General features: G+C 34.8%; 1 protein-coding gene across 1 annotated transcript; it reads right to left on the bottom strand.

The window, feature by feature from the left end:
- Positions 1-1,228: 1,228 nt before the first annotated feature.
- On the bottom strand, positions 1,229-13,525 carry LOC128185044 (E3 ubiquitin-protein ligase parkin-like). The gene is made up of 11 exons (XM_052854715.1): positions 13,113-13,525; positions 11,752-11,869; positions 10,516-10,625; positions 9,396-9,476; positions 8,983-9,107; positions 7,396-7,532; positions 6,845-6,906; positions 5,195-5,329; positions 3,921-4,007; positions 3,230-3,347; positions 1,229-2,142 (listed from the first exon to the last, which is right to left on the bottom strand). Exons 1-11 carry the CDS (start codon positions 13,290-13,292, stop codon positions 2,039-2,041), a joined length of 1,257 nt encoding a protein of 418 aa, XP_052710675.1. The 5' UTR covers positions 13,293-13,525; the 3' UTR covers positions 1,229-2,038.
- Between the last annotated feature and the right edge of the window lie 33 nt (positions 13,526-13,558).

Below are 13,558 nucleotides of genomic sequence, written 5' to 3'. Positions count from 1 at the left end.
TTTTTCAATCCACTACATTACTCAAATTTGTAATATATTTACAATTCCCTTTTATGTAGTCATTGACTTTTTGACATTTAATCATACAATTTCTGAAAAAAATTATATTCATTTAAGTAATAGGGAATCATTCTTTAAACATTAGGAGGTGATCAAATACGTTCGGGCGTGAATAAATATGTTACAAAGCCATCAGGGCTTTTTATGATTTTATCACCCCAGATTGTTTATAATCACCTTAGAATACTAAAAAATGATTTCTTCTCCCTTATATTAATTTAACGATTTGATCTTCAATAGAAGTATATATATATATATATATATATATATATATATATATATATATATATATATATATATATATATACACACACACAGCGATGTAAAACAGATTAAGGTAAAACTTTTATTACGTATTAGACTTTCTTTTGACTTCATATGCGATGCTCAAATAATTCATTTGGTTTTCAATAATGTCTCTGTGATTAAAATTACAACAATATAAACATAAATGAGGGAAAACATTCAAATTACATGATTAAAATGCAATCGGGAAATGTATAAGGGGTTTTCCAATTAATGACGGAAATGGGCAGGACTGGCATTTATGGCGTAAGGGAACAGGGTGTTGTCAAGATTAAAGGTCGGCATATGGGAATATCTGATTCCGGTACGTTAATGATTTCATCATCCAATATGAGAATAACGACTCAAATCTACTTATACTTGTACATGGCGATAGAGAGGTTCAAGTTGACTGAGAATAAATATGCATCAATAATTAGGAACAGTGTCATCTTTATAATGCTGTTAATTAAATTGTTTCCTGAATTTTTAGTTGTGAATCTGGCAAATAGAAATTGGTCTGTGTAAGAAGTGCAATAGGGGTAGAGGTGAAGAAGTAGAAGTTGTCAACAACCGTTAAAAAGGCTTTTTTCAATAAACGTTACAAGATGTGTGTTATTGTCACCTCTACTTAAAGTTTTGATGACGAATTGTCCCATCTTTGGGATACATTTTTAAATTCCAAAAAATCTAATATCTATAAATTACGTTTTATCTACGTTAAGATATACAGGTACATAAGATAAGTAAGACTAGTCCTGTTAATGCTATATTACTCCTAAAAGGAGGTTAAACTAATCACGAAATGTCCCATATTTCAAAAGTAATTGTTTTAACTAATTTCTTATAATGTTAATTGAAGAACAAAACAGCACACAACGTGTTCCTTAAAACGGCATTTATTCATTAATTGTACAAGATTTATCTGTAACATATAATGAAACGAATCATTTCGTTTACTAGGCCCTCTTTGTGATATAGGCAACATATTTTATAACATCTTAAAAATTTAGAATACAACATATTACAACCAAAATTACATAAAATTGTTTGAAACAAAAGTAACATTTACACAAAATAGAGATTCCGAACGATAAAATCAAGGTTGGATGATGGCCAAGGTAAAAAAAAACTGCTCTCGTCTGTTTATCTTTGTGTTAAGTATGACAAAATCATTGCTTTACACAAAATATGGCACAATAAAGATAGTCATAAAATGGTTGAAATCAAACAGTATGTCACATTGATCTCAACTAGACTACATGTATTTACAAAATAAAATCTAGATCATACAAAATAAACGGTCAACATAATGACACAGATTATTTGTTATGACTCAACCATTAAAAAAATACCTTGACCACATATTATATTTCAAAATTTGGCATAGTGAAGTCAAAATCAAAAGACCCAGGTAAAAAATATCATACAGTTTACCAGTAATTGTCAATTGTGTCTTTATTGGAAATATGATCAAATTATGCTGTTCTTCACAGTTCATTTCGTTTGGATGGTTAACCAAACTAACGGTTTTCCAGTCATTAGATTACCTAATTAAACCAATGGTTATACTGTCATTTGATTGGCTAACCAAACCAAAAGTGTTCCTGTCATTTGATTGGCTAACCAAACCAAAAGTGTTCCTGTCATTTTATGGCTAACCAAACTAACGTCTTTCCTTTCATATGTTTGGCTAACCAAACCAATGGTTTCCCTGGCAGTCCCGGTTCCACTCTTTCTCACATATCCAGCACCAGTCTGTCTTACACACAGTACAAGTCATGTGCATACAACCACCTGAAATCAATACCAGCTATTAACTTCATTTCATTCAAAAATATTCTACACATCATCCCAAGTGTGCTGTGGGCAAAAAGATGCCGTCAAACAACACCAGTTGATATAAAGCTGCTATAATGTTACCAACAGCTAAAAGGTAAAAGAGTTAATAATCACATTCATACAAGTGTTTAGCTGAATGTTCCATGATATAGCTCCACATTCTCTACTTCCTTTTCCTGCTTTTATCTTCTGCCAAGTCGATTAAAGCAAGATAAAACAATTACTTCCCCAAAGTTAGATAAAGGTAATAATTGCTTCTTCCTGACATAAAAGGAAATAACAAGTGCCTCTTCTTAATATAAAAGGAAATAACAAATGCTTTATATGATTATTTTTGTTCTGACAGTGAAAGAACTAGACATTGTTGAGATGGTGACCATCTCAAAGTGTTCTGCTTACATAATGGACTTTAAGACAAAAACCTTATTAAATCTTATTCCTTATTAAATCAAAGCAAAATCCCCTGAAATGGTTTTTGTTTTATTTTAATTTTTTCACTCTTCATTGTAGATAAAAACGGTCATTTGACCTTTAAAATGACGTAAAATTGTAGCGTAACGTCAAGCGTATTGATACATTTTTGACGTTAGTCTTACTATGACCTAGGCAACATTCTTTATACAATATAAAATAATTTTTTTAGCTAATCAGAAATTCCGTTACAACCAGAATTAAATTATCTTAACCTATTACTTATAATTTTTTTAGTTGGCATAGAATTTCAATTCAAGTTCATTGCAATTCCCTTACCTACAGACATTCTTTTGTTTAAACTGACCAATATTAATATATATCAACGTCACTGCACTACCTTTACTCAAAGGCTCTATGTATGTGAAGTATGATCCAGAAAGGGACAAGGATAGACTATATGTGCTTCGCAAAATTTTTATTTTGCATAGTTTGATATCTGATATGACCTTGACTTTTGACCTAGAAGCAAGGTTCAAAGTCATTGCACATCCTTTACCCAAAGGGCTTATTATTACAAAAGAAAACTACAAATAATGATTTTTAAAGTAGATGTTAGGGACAAACTTACCTGATCTTTCTGTCTTTGCTTTACATTGAGGGCAGGGCTTGGAGATTTTCTCTATGGTTTCCATGGATTCCAGTTCATTTTGAGCTCTCAGGGCATGTTCTTGATCTATATTCCCTTCCTGTCAAGAAAGTCACCAATTTGTTACCTTTGATAATGTAGACTGTTCCACCATTGTTATCTTTAACTATACAACTCTTCTTCAGTGCAGTTATTCAAAACATTGATCTACATTTGATTTATGCAACAATATTGTTAAGCTTGTGTAGAAGTAAACTAAATATAAATACATTGAAATATATGGCAGGACTGGTAATTGAAATGGGGACCCCTGAAATACTTCTAGCCTGGAGCTCTATCATTGAGCGACAGTACCCAGGCCAATATCCACTGTCCATAGCCCCAACTACTAAACCTCACACCTGGCCATAGGGATTCTTCTTTGTGTTTCTGAACTCTAATTTTTGCTCTCTGCTCTCTTACAAGGCTTTTATAATTCTTAATTATCCTGGCTTTAATTAACTAACAAATGTACAAATATATGTATATATTTAAAACTTTACTTCATATTCAGTGTATGATAAATATCTAAATTGATAAATATCTGAACTCATAAAAAAATGAACTGATGAATAACTGAACTGATAATCAACTAAATTCATTTTTAACAAAAAGTAAATCAACTCTTTCCCACCTGAACGGTGGCTGGATCACATGGCAACTGTGAACTACAATCTTCGTCTGGATGATAAGCACCCCGGCAATCTCTACAGAATTCATACTGCAATAACAAAGACAAACTTTTAGCAACTTCTTAATTGAAGTAATTACATTTATTGAGCACCTTTGGATTGTTTGCGTGCCCCATCTTGACTCAGAATTAAGGAGGCTGGCAATTGTCAAAAAATCAATCATAAGATCTACTTTATACTTTTAATAAAAATAAGATATTTCTGGCCATAAATTATTATTAATTTCATGATTAATAAACAAAACAAATCAAAGATTGATAAAATTTTAAGCATTTTCCTATGTCTTTATACAGAGTTCTTCTTTTAAAGGACTTTAATATAGCCTTAAAATGGCCACAACAACCCAACCCTCTTAAAATATTTTTTGTGGTAGGGAGAAAAATAAATTTCATTTCAAAGCTGCAACTAAATTAACGAGGCCGGGTCTAATTTGTTCTGCCCTAGAGTTTTGAATGATATTTTTTACATGATTTTCTATTGATATAATTATTATTTTAAGATAAAAAAAATTAGACATTTACCACAACGTTTGTTAAAGGGGTCATCTCAAAGTTTGTTAATTTTTAACATAGGACCCTATGGGATTTTGCTTGAAATGTATCAATTTTGCACATTTTTTTTAAACTTCTGCCCTAGGGATTTCTTTTTCTGTTCTACATATTAAAGTGATTGCTAAAAGGCATCAAATGGTCAAATCAAAAAACCCTTTTACCTCCTGGTTGGTTCCAGGGGTCTTATCAAAGTTGTTTTTTGTATGCCCAATTTCCCAGATTTGTCAGATAATGGCTATTTTTTATTTGACACTGCGCGAAAACGTGCATACTCGTTCTGTACTTGGTCTCGTTAAATAAAAAACAGTAGTAAAGCAATTGGATTACAGAAAACAAGACATGATGAAAGAGGGCAAACAAACATTTGATACAGATTGGCATAAGTAGCCCTTGCTCTTTGTTAATTTTTATTAATAAACATTCTTTCTAGTAAGTTTGAACTCCTTTTGACTTACAAAAACACTTTTGATGAATTTTATATAACAACTAGATCACGACGCTACTTTCTGAGAAGTTTACCTGACAACTTGGACACATCGCTTTCTGGGAAGTTTACCTGACAACTTGGACACATCGCTTTCTGGGAAGTTTAAATGACAACTTGGACACATCGCTTTCTGGGAAGTTTACCTGACAATTTGAACTCACTCTTTCGGGGAGTTTACCTGGCAATTTGGACACACTACTTTCTGGGAGGGGTTGTCTACCAGGAACCCTGACCCACATCCAGGGGCGGGGCACATCAGGCCCCCACTCTGCAACAGGTACTCCTCCGCACCAAAGTTCTTGTATCTTTCATACTGTGGCAAAAAACAAACAGCATAGGCTTCAGTAAATCAATTTTTTATTTTAATTCAGCTATGTGTTAGGAAGGCTGAATGGTCAACAAATTAACCATCAGATCTACCTCAATATTTTAGGCATGATTTTTTAAGCCATTAACTACTGTGGAATCATTTTCGTGGGGGCGAATATTCGTTGATTGCTTAAATTTTACAGGTTTGTGGGGACATAATTTCGTGTATTCTCTTAAACCTATAAAAGAAATATGACTTTATTACCCTAATTTATTAATTCGTGGAGGATGTTAATTCATGGATGAGAGGTACCCATGAATTCCACAAAAATTGAGCCACCACAAAATCTAATGATTCCACAGTATTGTTTGGTGGTAAAACAAGCTTCCTTATATTTAAGCTTTAAAATCTGGATATTCTCTTACACCTTTACACAGCGGGCTTCTTCTAAAGGATATTATACAGTCGATAAATGACTATGAACATCTAGCTCTCTAGAAAGTTCACTTAAGGATATCAACTTGGTTGGTCATGTGACCAAATATATTCTGTGAAGGATATATCTGTTAGATCTTCTCAAACTAACTGAATTATGTCCTGTAAAGAAATATTCAGAATGTTCTGGAGGCCCAAGGAATTTCCAGAAGATTTGTATGTGTGTACTTTTTCCATTTAATTTAAATCCATTCTCTCTTGGCTCTATTCTCTCTCCAAACTGTATTCTCTCTCTCCTCTCTATTCTCTCTCTTGACTCTATTCTCTCTCCAAACTCTCTCTCTCTCTCTCTCTCTAGACTCTCTATTCTCTCTTTCAGTTCTCTCTCTCTCTCTCTCTCTCTCTCTCTCTCTCTCTCTCTCTCTCTCTCTCTCTCTCTCAACTCTCTCGACTCTATATTCTCAGTTAAAGGTTATGGAGCCTGTGATTATCAATGTCAAATGTGCAGATATTTCAGACATTTCTTTGAAAGACATAATTACAGTAAAACTTGTTTAGTACGAATATGGATGAAGCGAATTATCGGATATAGCGAAGTTTTTTTAGAGTCCCCGGAAAAATTCTTAAGATATATAATAAATAATATAACGAAGAAATACGAATTTACGGTTATAGCAAACTGATTTTGATTTTCAGAGGTGAATAATAACGAAACTTAACACTTTTATAACGAATTTGTTTACAGTTAAAAAGTATGCAATACAAATTAACATAATAGTTTGAATGAATTTATTTTCACATAAATTCTATAATTTACAATCCGACTTTTAAAGGTATCAAAAGAATGGGTTTTTTTCATTCTCAGCCTCAATTAGCAACAATTGTAGTCTTGTTAAAGAAAACATGTATATAGTGAATTCGCTATAAATAATATTAGGAATTTGTTATATGGATATAATGAAATACGGTTGTAACGAAGTTAATTTATTGGTCCCTAAGACATCGCTTTAAAAGAGTTTTAATATATTCAGTTTTAATGAGAACACATTACATGTGTTTTTTCAATGTAATGTTTGCGTTTACCTGTTCTGATCCTAACAAACAGAAATGATGAGCATCCTTGATCAGAGAACCGGGACAGCCAGCTATGGAGAGAAATAACAACAATCAATACATGCCAAATTATTCTGTAACTACAGGACTGTAGATTCCTTATTAAAGGCCAGGATTTTATATCCGCCTTAAATTGTGAGAAGTGTTTCTTCTGGATTTTAAAATCTCGCTTTTATTTTTCTGACACTTGTGAACTATATGAAACTATAATAAAATTTTTATGCTCACGATTTTATATTCTCGCGATTTGACACAATACAGAGGAATCGCAGAATTTTGCGCCCAAATATAATAAGGAATCTTCAGTAATCCAATTACACTGCAGTCACAATCTAAAACAAATATTTATTAATTACCTTGTTTATATGTTATTTTACGGTGTGATAAAAACCCACTCATAACCACCAGTTTTTATTTCACAACAAATTACATACCAAAATATAATTTTCAGGTATATCTACTTAAAAATTAACCACTATATTAAAGAAAAACTCTATACTATTAACATTTGGATTTTTCACCTGGACATGGTAAGCTGTAGCCTGTGTCAGGATCCTCCACAAATCGTCTCTCATTGAGCTGTACAATACAGTAAGACACAAAACACTCCATACATATCACATGTTTCTTGGCACAAGGAAAAACTAGCACTGGATGTCTGAAGATAATGGAAACAAACTGTCATTGAACATAGAGAATGTTAATAAACCACCTGAGAATATTTGCAAATTGATAACCAGTATGGGTGATATATATTCTCACTGTATAATACTGTGGAATCATTAGATTTTTAGTGCCTAAGTGGTGGCTCAATTTTCATGGAATTCGTGGGTACCTCTCATCCACGAATTAACATCCTCCATGGATGAATAAATTAGAGTTATTAAGTTGTATTTCCTTTTATAAGTGTGAGAATACACGAAATTACATCCCCACAAATTTGTGAAATTTAAGCAATCCACGAAAATTGACCCCCATTAATTTTAAGGATTCCACAGTATTACAGGTAATTAATCGCTCACAGTAGATCAAAAGAGGTAATAAACATATACAGGTTCTTACTGTTTATAAATGTAGGTACATGTAATTATATACTTACTGTCTATCAGTACATACAGATACAGTTGATCTTTGATATCTTGAACACTGATATGTCGAATACAATGGATATGTCGAGGTGATTTGTAAGTCCAACCATTTATTTTTTAAGAATTTTACCCTCGATATCTCGAATACTTGGATATCTAGAAGTATTTAAACAGCCCCATCTAGTCTGAGATAACAAAGTTTGACTGTAATATACTAAACATGTATCAGTATGTTACAGAGACAGATGTTTCCTCTGCTGGGGTTTGAACCTGGGTCCTCTGACATGCAAATCAAGCACTCTTTCAACTGAGCTAAATATTTAACCCTCTAGCCAGAGCTAGTAGGAATGCCATATACCTGACTATACCACATTGTCCCCCCTCCTAGGAAAGAGGCATCCTTGACTCTTTCGGAGGGCCAACACCTGTGGGGTTAAGTATTGGAGACAATCTCTCTCACCAGCAAGAGAATACCGAGTCACAACATGGACGCCAAATGTAACAGAGACAAATATAGCCTCTGCTGGGGTTAACCCTTTAGCTCGATCGGTAGAGTGCTGGATGTGCGTGCCAGAATACCCCGGTTCAAACCCCAGCAGCAGCAACATCTGTCTCTGTTACAAGTACAGGTTCAAGTAATACATTCATTATCCCGTCAGTTGGGTTTTACATATTCAGTAGATATCAATGATATAGTTACTGTACATCAGTATATGTTACACATTCATTATCCCCTCTGCTGGGTTTCACATATTAAGTAGATACAGATGATATACTTACTGTACATCAGTACAGGTTATACATTCATTATCCCCTCTGTTAGGTTTCACATATTAAGTAGATACAGATGATATACTTACTGTACATCAGTACAGGTAATACATTCATTATCCTGTTTGTTGGTTCTCACATATTAAGTAGATACAGATGATACACTTACTGTACATCAGTACAGGTAATACATTCATTATCCCCTCTGTTGGGTTTCACATATTAAGTAGATACAGATGACATACTTACTGTACATCAGTACAGGTTATACATTCATTATCCCTTCTGTTGGGTCTCACATGTCTAAGCACTGCACATTGATCTTGAAGTTCAATGACATCACCATGGTCACTGGTACATTTAAAATAAAATTTCTGTAAAGCAAAAATAAACATTTATTAGTTAAGCATTATGGTTCTACAATAAATAAACAAAGTAGAAAACTCACTTCCAAGCATTAATTACAACATGAATTAAATAAAAGGTACCTGAATTTTTTAAAATATCAATACATAATGATTCAAGTTCAAGAGGGGAAAATCTACCCCTTAAAATATTTGATTTGTTACTTACTGACAAAAATATCAGGTCCCTGTTATACAATGCAAAGATGAAAATCTAATTTCTGTAACCAATGCCAGGGAAGACAACTCTTGACTTACTGAGTCCTGGGGAGACTGACAGTGCTGACAGGTGCCCTGGATTCTGCCCGCGAGGAGTACATCATCAAAACAGGCGGGTTCCTACACACAGAAATAGGGACATACAGTACATCATCAAAACAGGAGGTTCCTACACAGAAAAAGGGACATACAGTACATCATTAAAACAGGAGGTCCCTACACTCATAAATAGGGACATACAGTACATCATTAAAACAGGAGGTCCCTTCACACAGAAATAGGGACATAAAGTACGTCATCAAAACAGGCGGGTTCCTGCACACAGATATAGGGACATACAGTACATCATCAAAACAGGAGGTCCCTACACTCAGAAATAGGGACATAAAGTACATCATCAAAACAGGCGGGTTCCTGCACACAGGAAAAGGGATATACAGTACATCATCAAAACAGGAGGTCCCTACACTCAGAAATAGGGACATACAGTACATCATCAAAACAGGAGGTCCCTACACACAGAAAAAGGGATATACAGTACATAATCAAAACAGGAGGTCCCTACACACAGAAATAGGAACATACAGTACATCATCAAAACAGGAGGTCCCTACACACAGAAATAGGGACATAAAGTACATCATCAAAACAGGAGGTCCCTACACTCAGAAATAGGGACATACAGTACATCATCAAAACAGGCGGGTTCCTACACACAGATATAGGGACATAAAGTACATCATCAAAACAGGAGGTCCCTACACACAGAAATAGGAACATACAGTACATCATCAAAACAGGAGGTCCCTACACACAGAAATAGGGACATAAAGTACATCATCAAAACAGGAGGTCCCTACACACAGAAATAGGGACATACAGTACATCATCAAAACAGGAGGTCCCTACACACAGATATAGGGACATAAAGTACATCATCAAAACAGGAGGTTCCTACACACAGAAATTAGGACATACACTACATCATCAAACCAGGAGGTCCCTACACACAGAAATAGATACATAATAATCAAGGACCTGGTTCACTTCCCTTAAAAATCGGCCCTCTTTCAAAAAAAAAATATAAATTAATCAATTAAAAGAAATCCTTCTGTATGAACCAATCAATCAGAATCAATTAATTCTGACTGTAACTGACCTGCAGCAGGATGATGTTGCCTTGGCGACAGCGCCCACACACCACCCTCAGTTTCCCCGGTCTGAGCGCAGCACACTTCTTGCAGTACACAAAGAACTGATACGGATAAACTGTGAACAGGGAAAGTCACATTAATAGATATTTACATTCAGTGTATGTACATTATATATTTACATTCAGTGTATGTTTCCCCTTATGTTTGCATTGGAAATTTGCGACGTTCAATTTTCTATGAATACACTTTACTTAACTTCATGCACCATGAGCAAAAATATTAATGTCACCACGTGTTTTGAGTATATTTATTTTTGTAAGATTAAATGAAACGTTGAACCTTACATAACCAATTTGATAATAATGTACTTTTGAAAAATAATCATTTAGTTAATTAAAACAATAATTTTTTCTCTACAAAGTTTCTGGCACTTGTTTAGCTGTGGAAGCGTACTAAATATAAAATGTTAATATGGCTGTTCCATGCTGACGGAGAGTGTATGTAATGGCTTTACAATGATGATTCACATATATTTCAAACAAAAAAACATCAGTAAGAATATAAATATAAGCATTGAATGCTTTTTTTTTTTGGATGTCGTTGCATGGTCCTATGACACACCAATGCTGTGCTAATGCGTGGTATTCAATTTGTCTGCACCGCACTAGTGTGTCATAGGACCAACGACATCCAAAAAAAAGCATTCAATGCTTACATAATTCTTCAGGAAAGACCCATGTGGGTTTACATACACAATTAATCCATAAGACAGAACAGATTACTCAAAGACTTGATGTAGGGGCTCTTAATTCCAAATAATTCTCAATTCCTTCTAAGTAATGAAGCTGAGCTCGAGGCATTCAAAGAACTGAGAAACATGAAAACTTACATATACATGTATAACAAGCCATAGACATGTAAAAAAAATGGCATACTGTATACAGGTAAATATTCGCCCCTGTTTTATTTTTGACCCGTTTTGTCCTCGTTGTCAGCGGGCAAATTTAAGACTGGGCGAATTCCAATGTTCCGAGTTATCTCTTTGATACACAAGCGTGTCTGGGCAAATTTAAGATGAGGCAAAACCTTCTGCAAGTGTTGAGGGGTGAAAATAACATGGGGTGAAAATAACCCTGTACACAGTAATTGAGAGAATATATACCTGGTATATTGATCAAAGCAACTAAGGCTGAGATAGGAGGATTAACTCATTCAGCCCCTTTCCCCCATTAACTCATTACCTGATCGTGAGTTGGTGGCTCCCAACTGATTCAGACCCACCTCAGCGGTGACTTCAAGAGGAGCAGGACGTCTCTGTTGGAATGCATGTAATACTGTATGGTTCCCAACCCCAAGTTTCTACAAATAGGTGTAGGGTTTATTAACAATATTTAGACTATAATACATGTAATATATATATATATATATATCTGTGTGTGTGTGTCATGGCTGTTCACATGTATATTAACATTGTGATACAATGTTTCATTTTATTTAAAAGAGTAGACTGACTTGACCATAATTGGAAGATGACAGCTATTAAGATATATAAGCTATATGCTTTAAATATAACTACATGTAAAGTTAATTGATGACAATGATAAGATTATTACATTCCTATACAAGCTTCTAAACATTTGAAACCTCTCTAGAAACAGCAATAAATAAAACCAATACACATGTAAATTATACAGCCCATTCTCAAGCTACAGAATGTGTTACGGTCCAGCTGCCAGCCGGCAGTCTCAACACCCCACCCCACAACTTTAACTTTTTATGACAGGACGTCACAACCCCGCGATTTTAACTCATTGTGAACCTAATGTTATCCCCAAAGTTGAGAGTCTAACTATAGGTAACACAGGTCTATACTAAACCGGTATGTCAAGAGATCGAATTTTTTATCCAGCAGCTAGATTTTTTTTTAATAAATGTGGTAGAGTCAGGTATATGGCATTCCTACTAGCTCTGGCTAGCGGGTTAACCCTTTAGCTCGATCGGTAGAGTGCTGGACTGGCGTGCCAGAGGACCTGGGTTCAAACCCCAGCAGAGGCAATAAGTGTCTCTGTTACATTTGGCGCCCACGTTGGGACCTGGGTATTCTCTGGCGGGTGAGAGAGATTGTTTCCAGAACTTTGCCCCACAGGCATTGGCACTCCAGGAGAGTCGGGACGCCTCTTTCCTTGGAGGGGGACAATGTGGTAGAGTCAGGTATATGGCATTCCTACTAGCTCTGGCTAGCGGGTTAACCCTTTAGCTCGATCGGTAGAGTGCTGGACTGGCGTGCCAGAGGACCTGGGTTCAAACCCCAGCAGAGGCAAAAACTGTCTCTGTTACATAAACATGCATTATTAAAAGTGATACATTTTTAAAAGTTGATTTTTTCCCATTTTTTCCCAAGGTTGAATTTTTTCCCGCTTATTTTCAAGTCCAGCTTATGTGAGAATTTTATATCTCCAAGAATATAGAAGATTTGGGCTGTACGTGAAACTGAAATTTTTCAAGAAGTGCAGTTGAGAACAATAGAGTATCCCATGGATACAAAGTAGATTGGTGTGTCCGGGGGGGGGGGGGGGTACAATATCAGCTGTCAGTAACTTACGTCCAGTGTTTGGTTGTCATTCAGCACTTTCCCTGACAAAATCAAATGAAGATCAACTTCAGCAATACCTGTCTTACTACTAACACAGTTTTTCAAACTTCTAACGGACGAGCTGGAGTCTACTTCTAATGGACAAGATGAAGCGGAGCTAAATTTAACGTTAACATGAAGTTTTCCCATCTTTTCAACCCTTCCTGCAATGGTGTGCAAGTTGACACCAACTTTCACTTTGATCAACAACAGCAAAATTTATCTGTGTTTATACAAATATCTTGAAATGAATTTTAGTTAAAGACATAAACCTTAACGTGTAGAAAATTGCATATAAAAATTTAATAATGTCGCATAGTCATATACATGTTTTACTGAGCCTATTTAGCACAAACATTAAGCACATAGCTACATAAAGGGATTTTTTTCTACTTTCGTTTTCACAATAATATATA

The sequence above is a fragment of the Crassostrea angulata genome, chromosome 5 (genome assembly GCF_025612915.1).
Source record: "Crassostrea angulata isolate pt1a10 chromosome 5, ASM2561291v2, whole genome shotgun sequence".
NCBI classification, from domain to species: Eukaryota; Metazoa; Mollusca; class Bivalvia; order Ostreida; family Ostreidae; genus Magallana; species Magallana angulata.
Note: the sequence above shows the minus strand (reverse complement) of the source record. Positions and strands in the feature narration are given on the sequence as shown.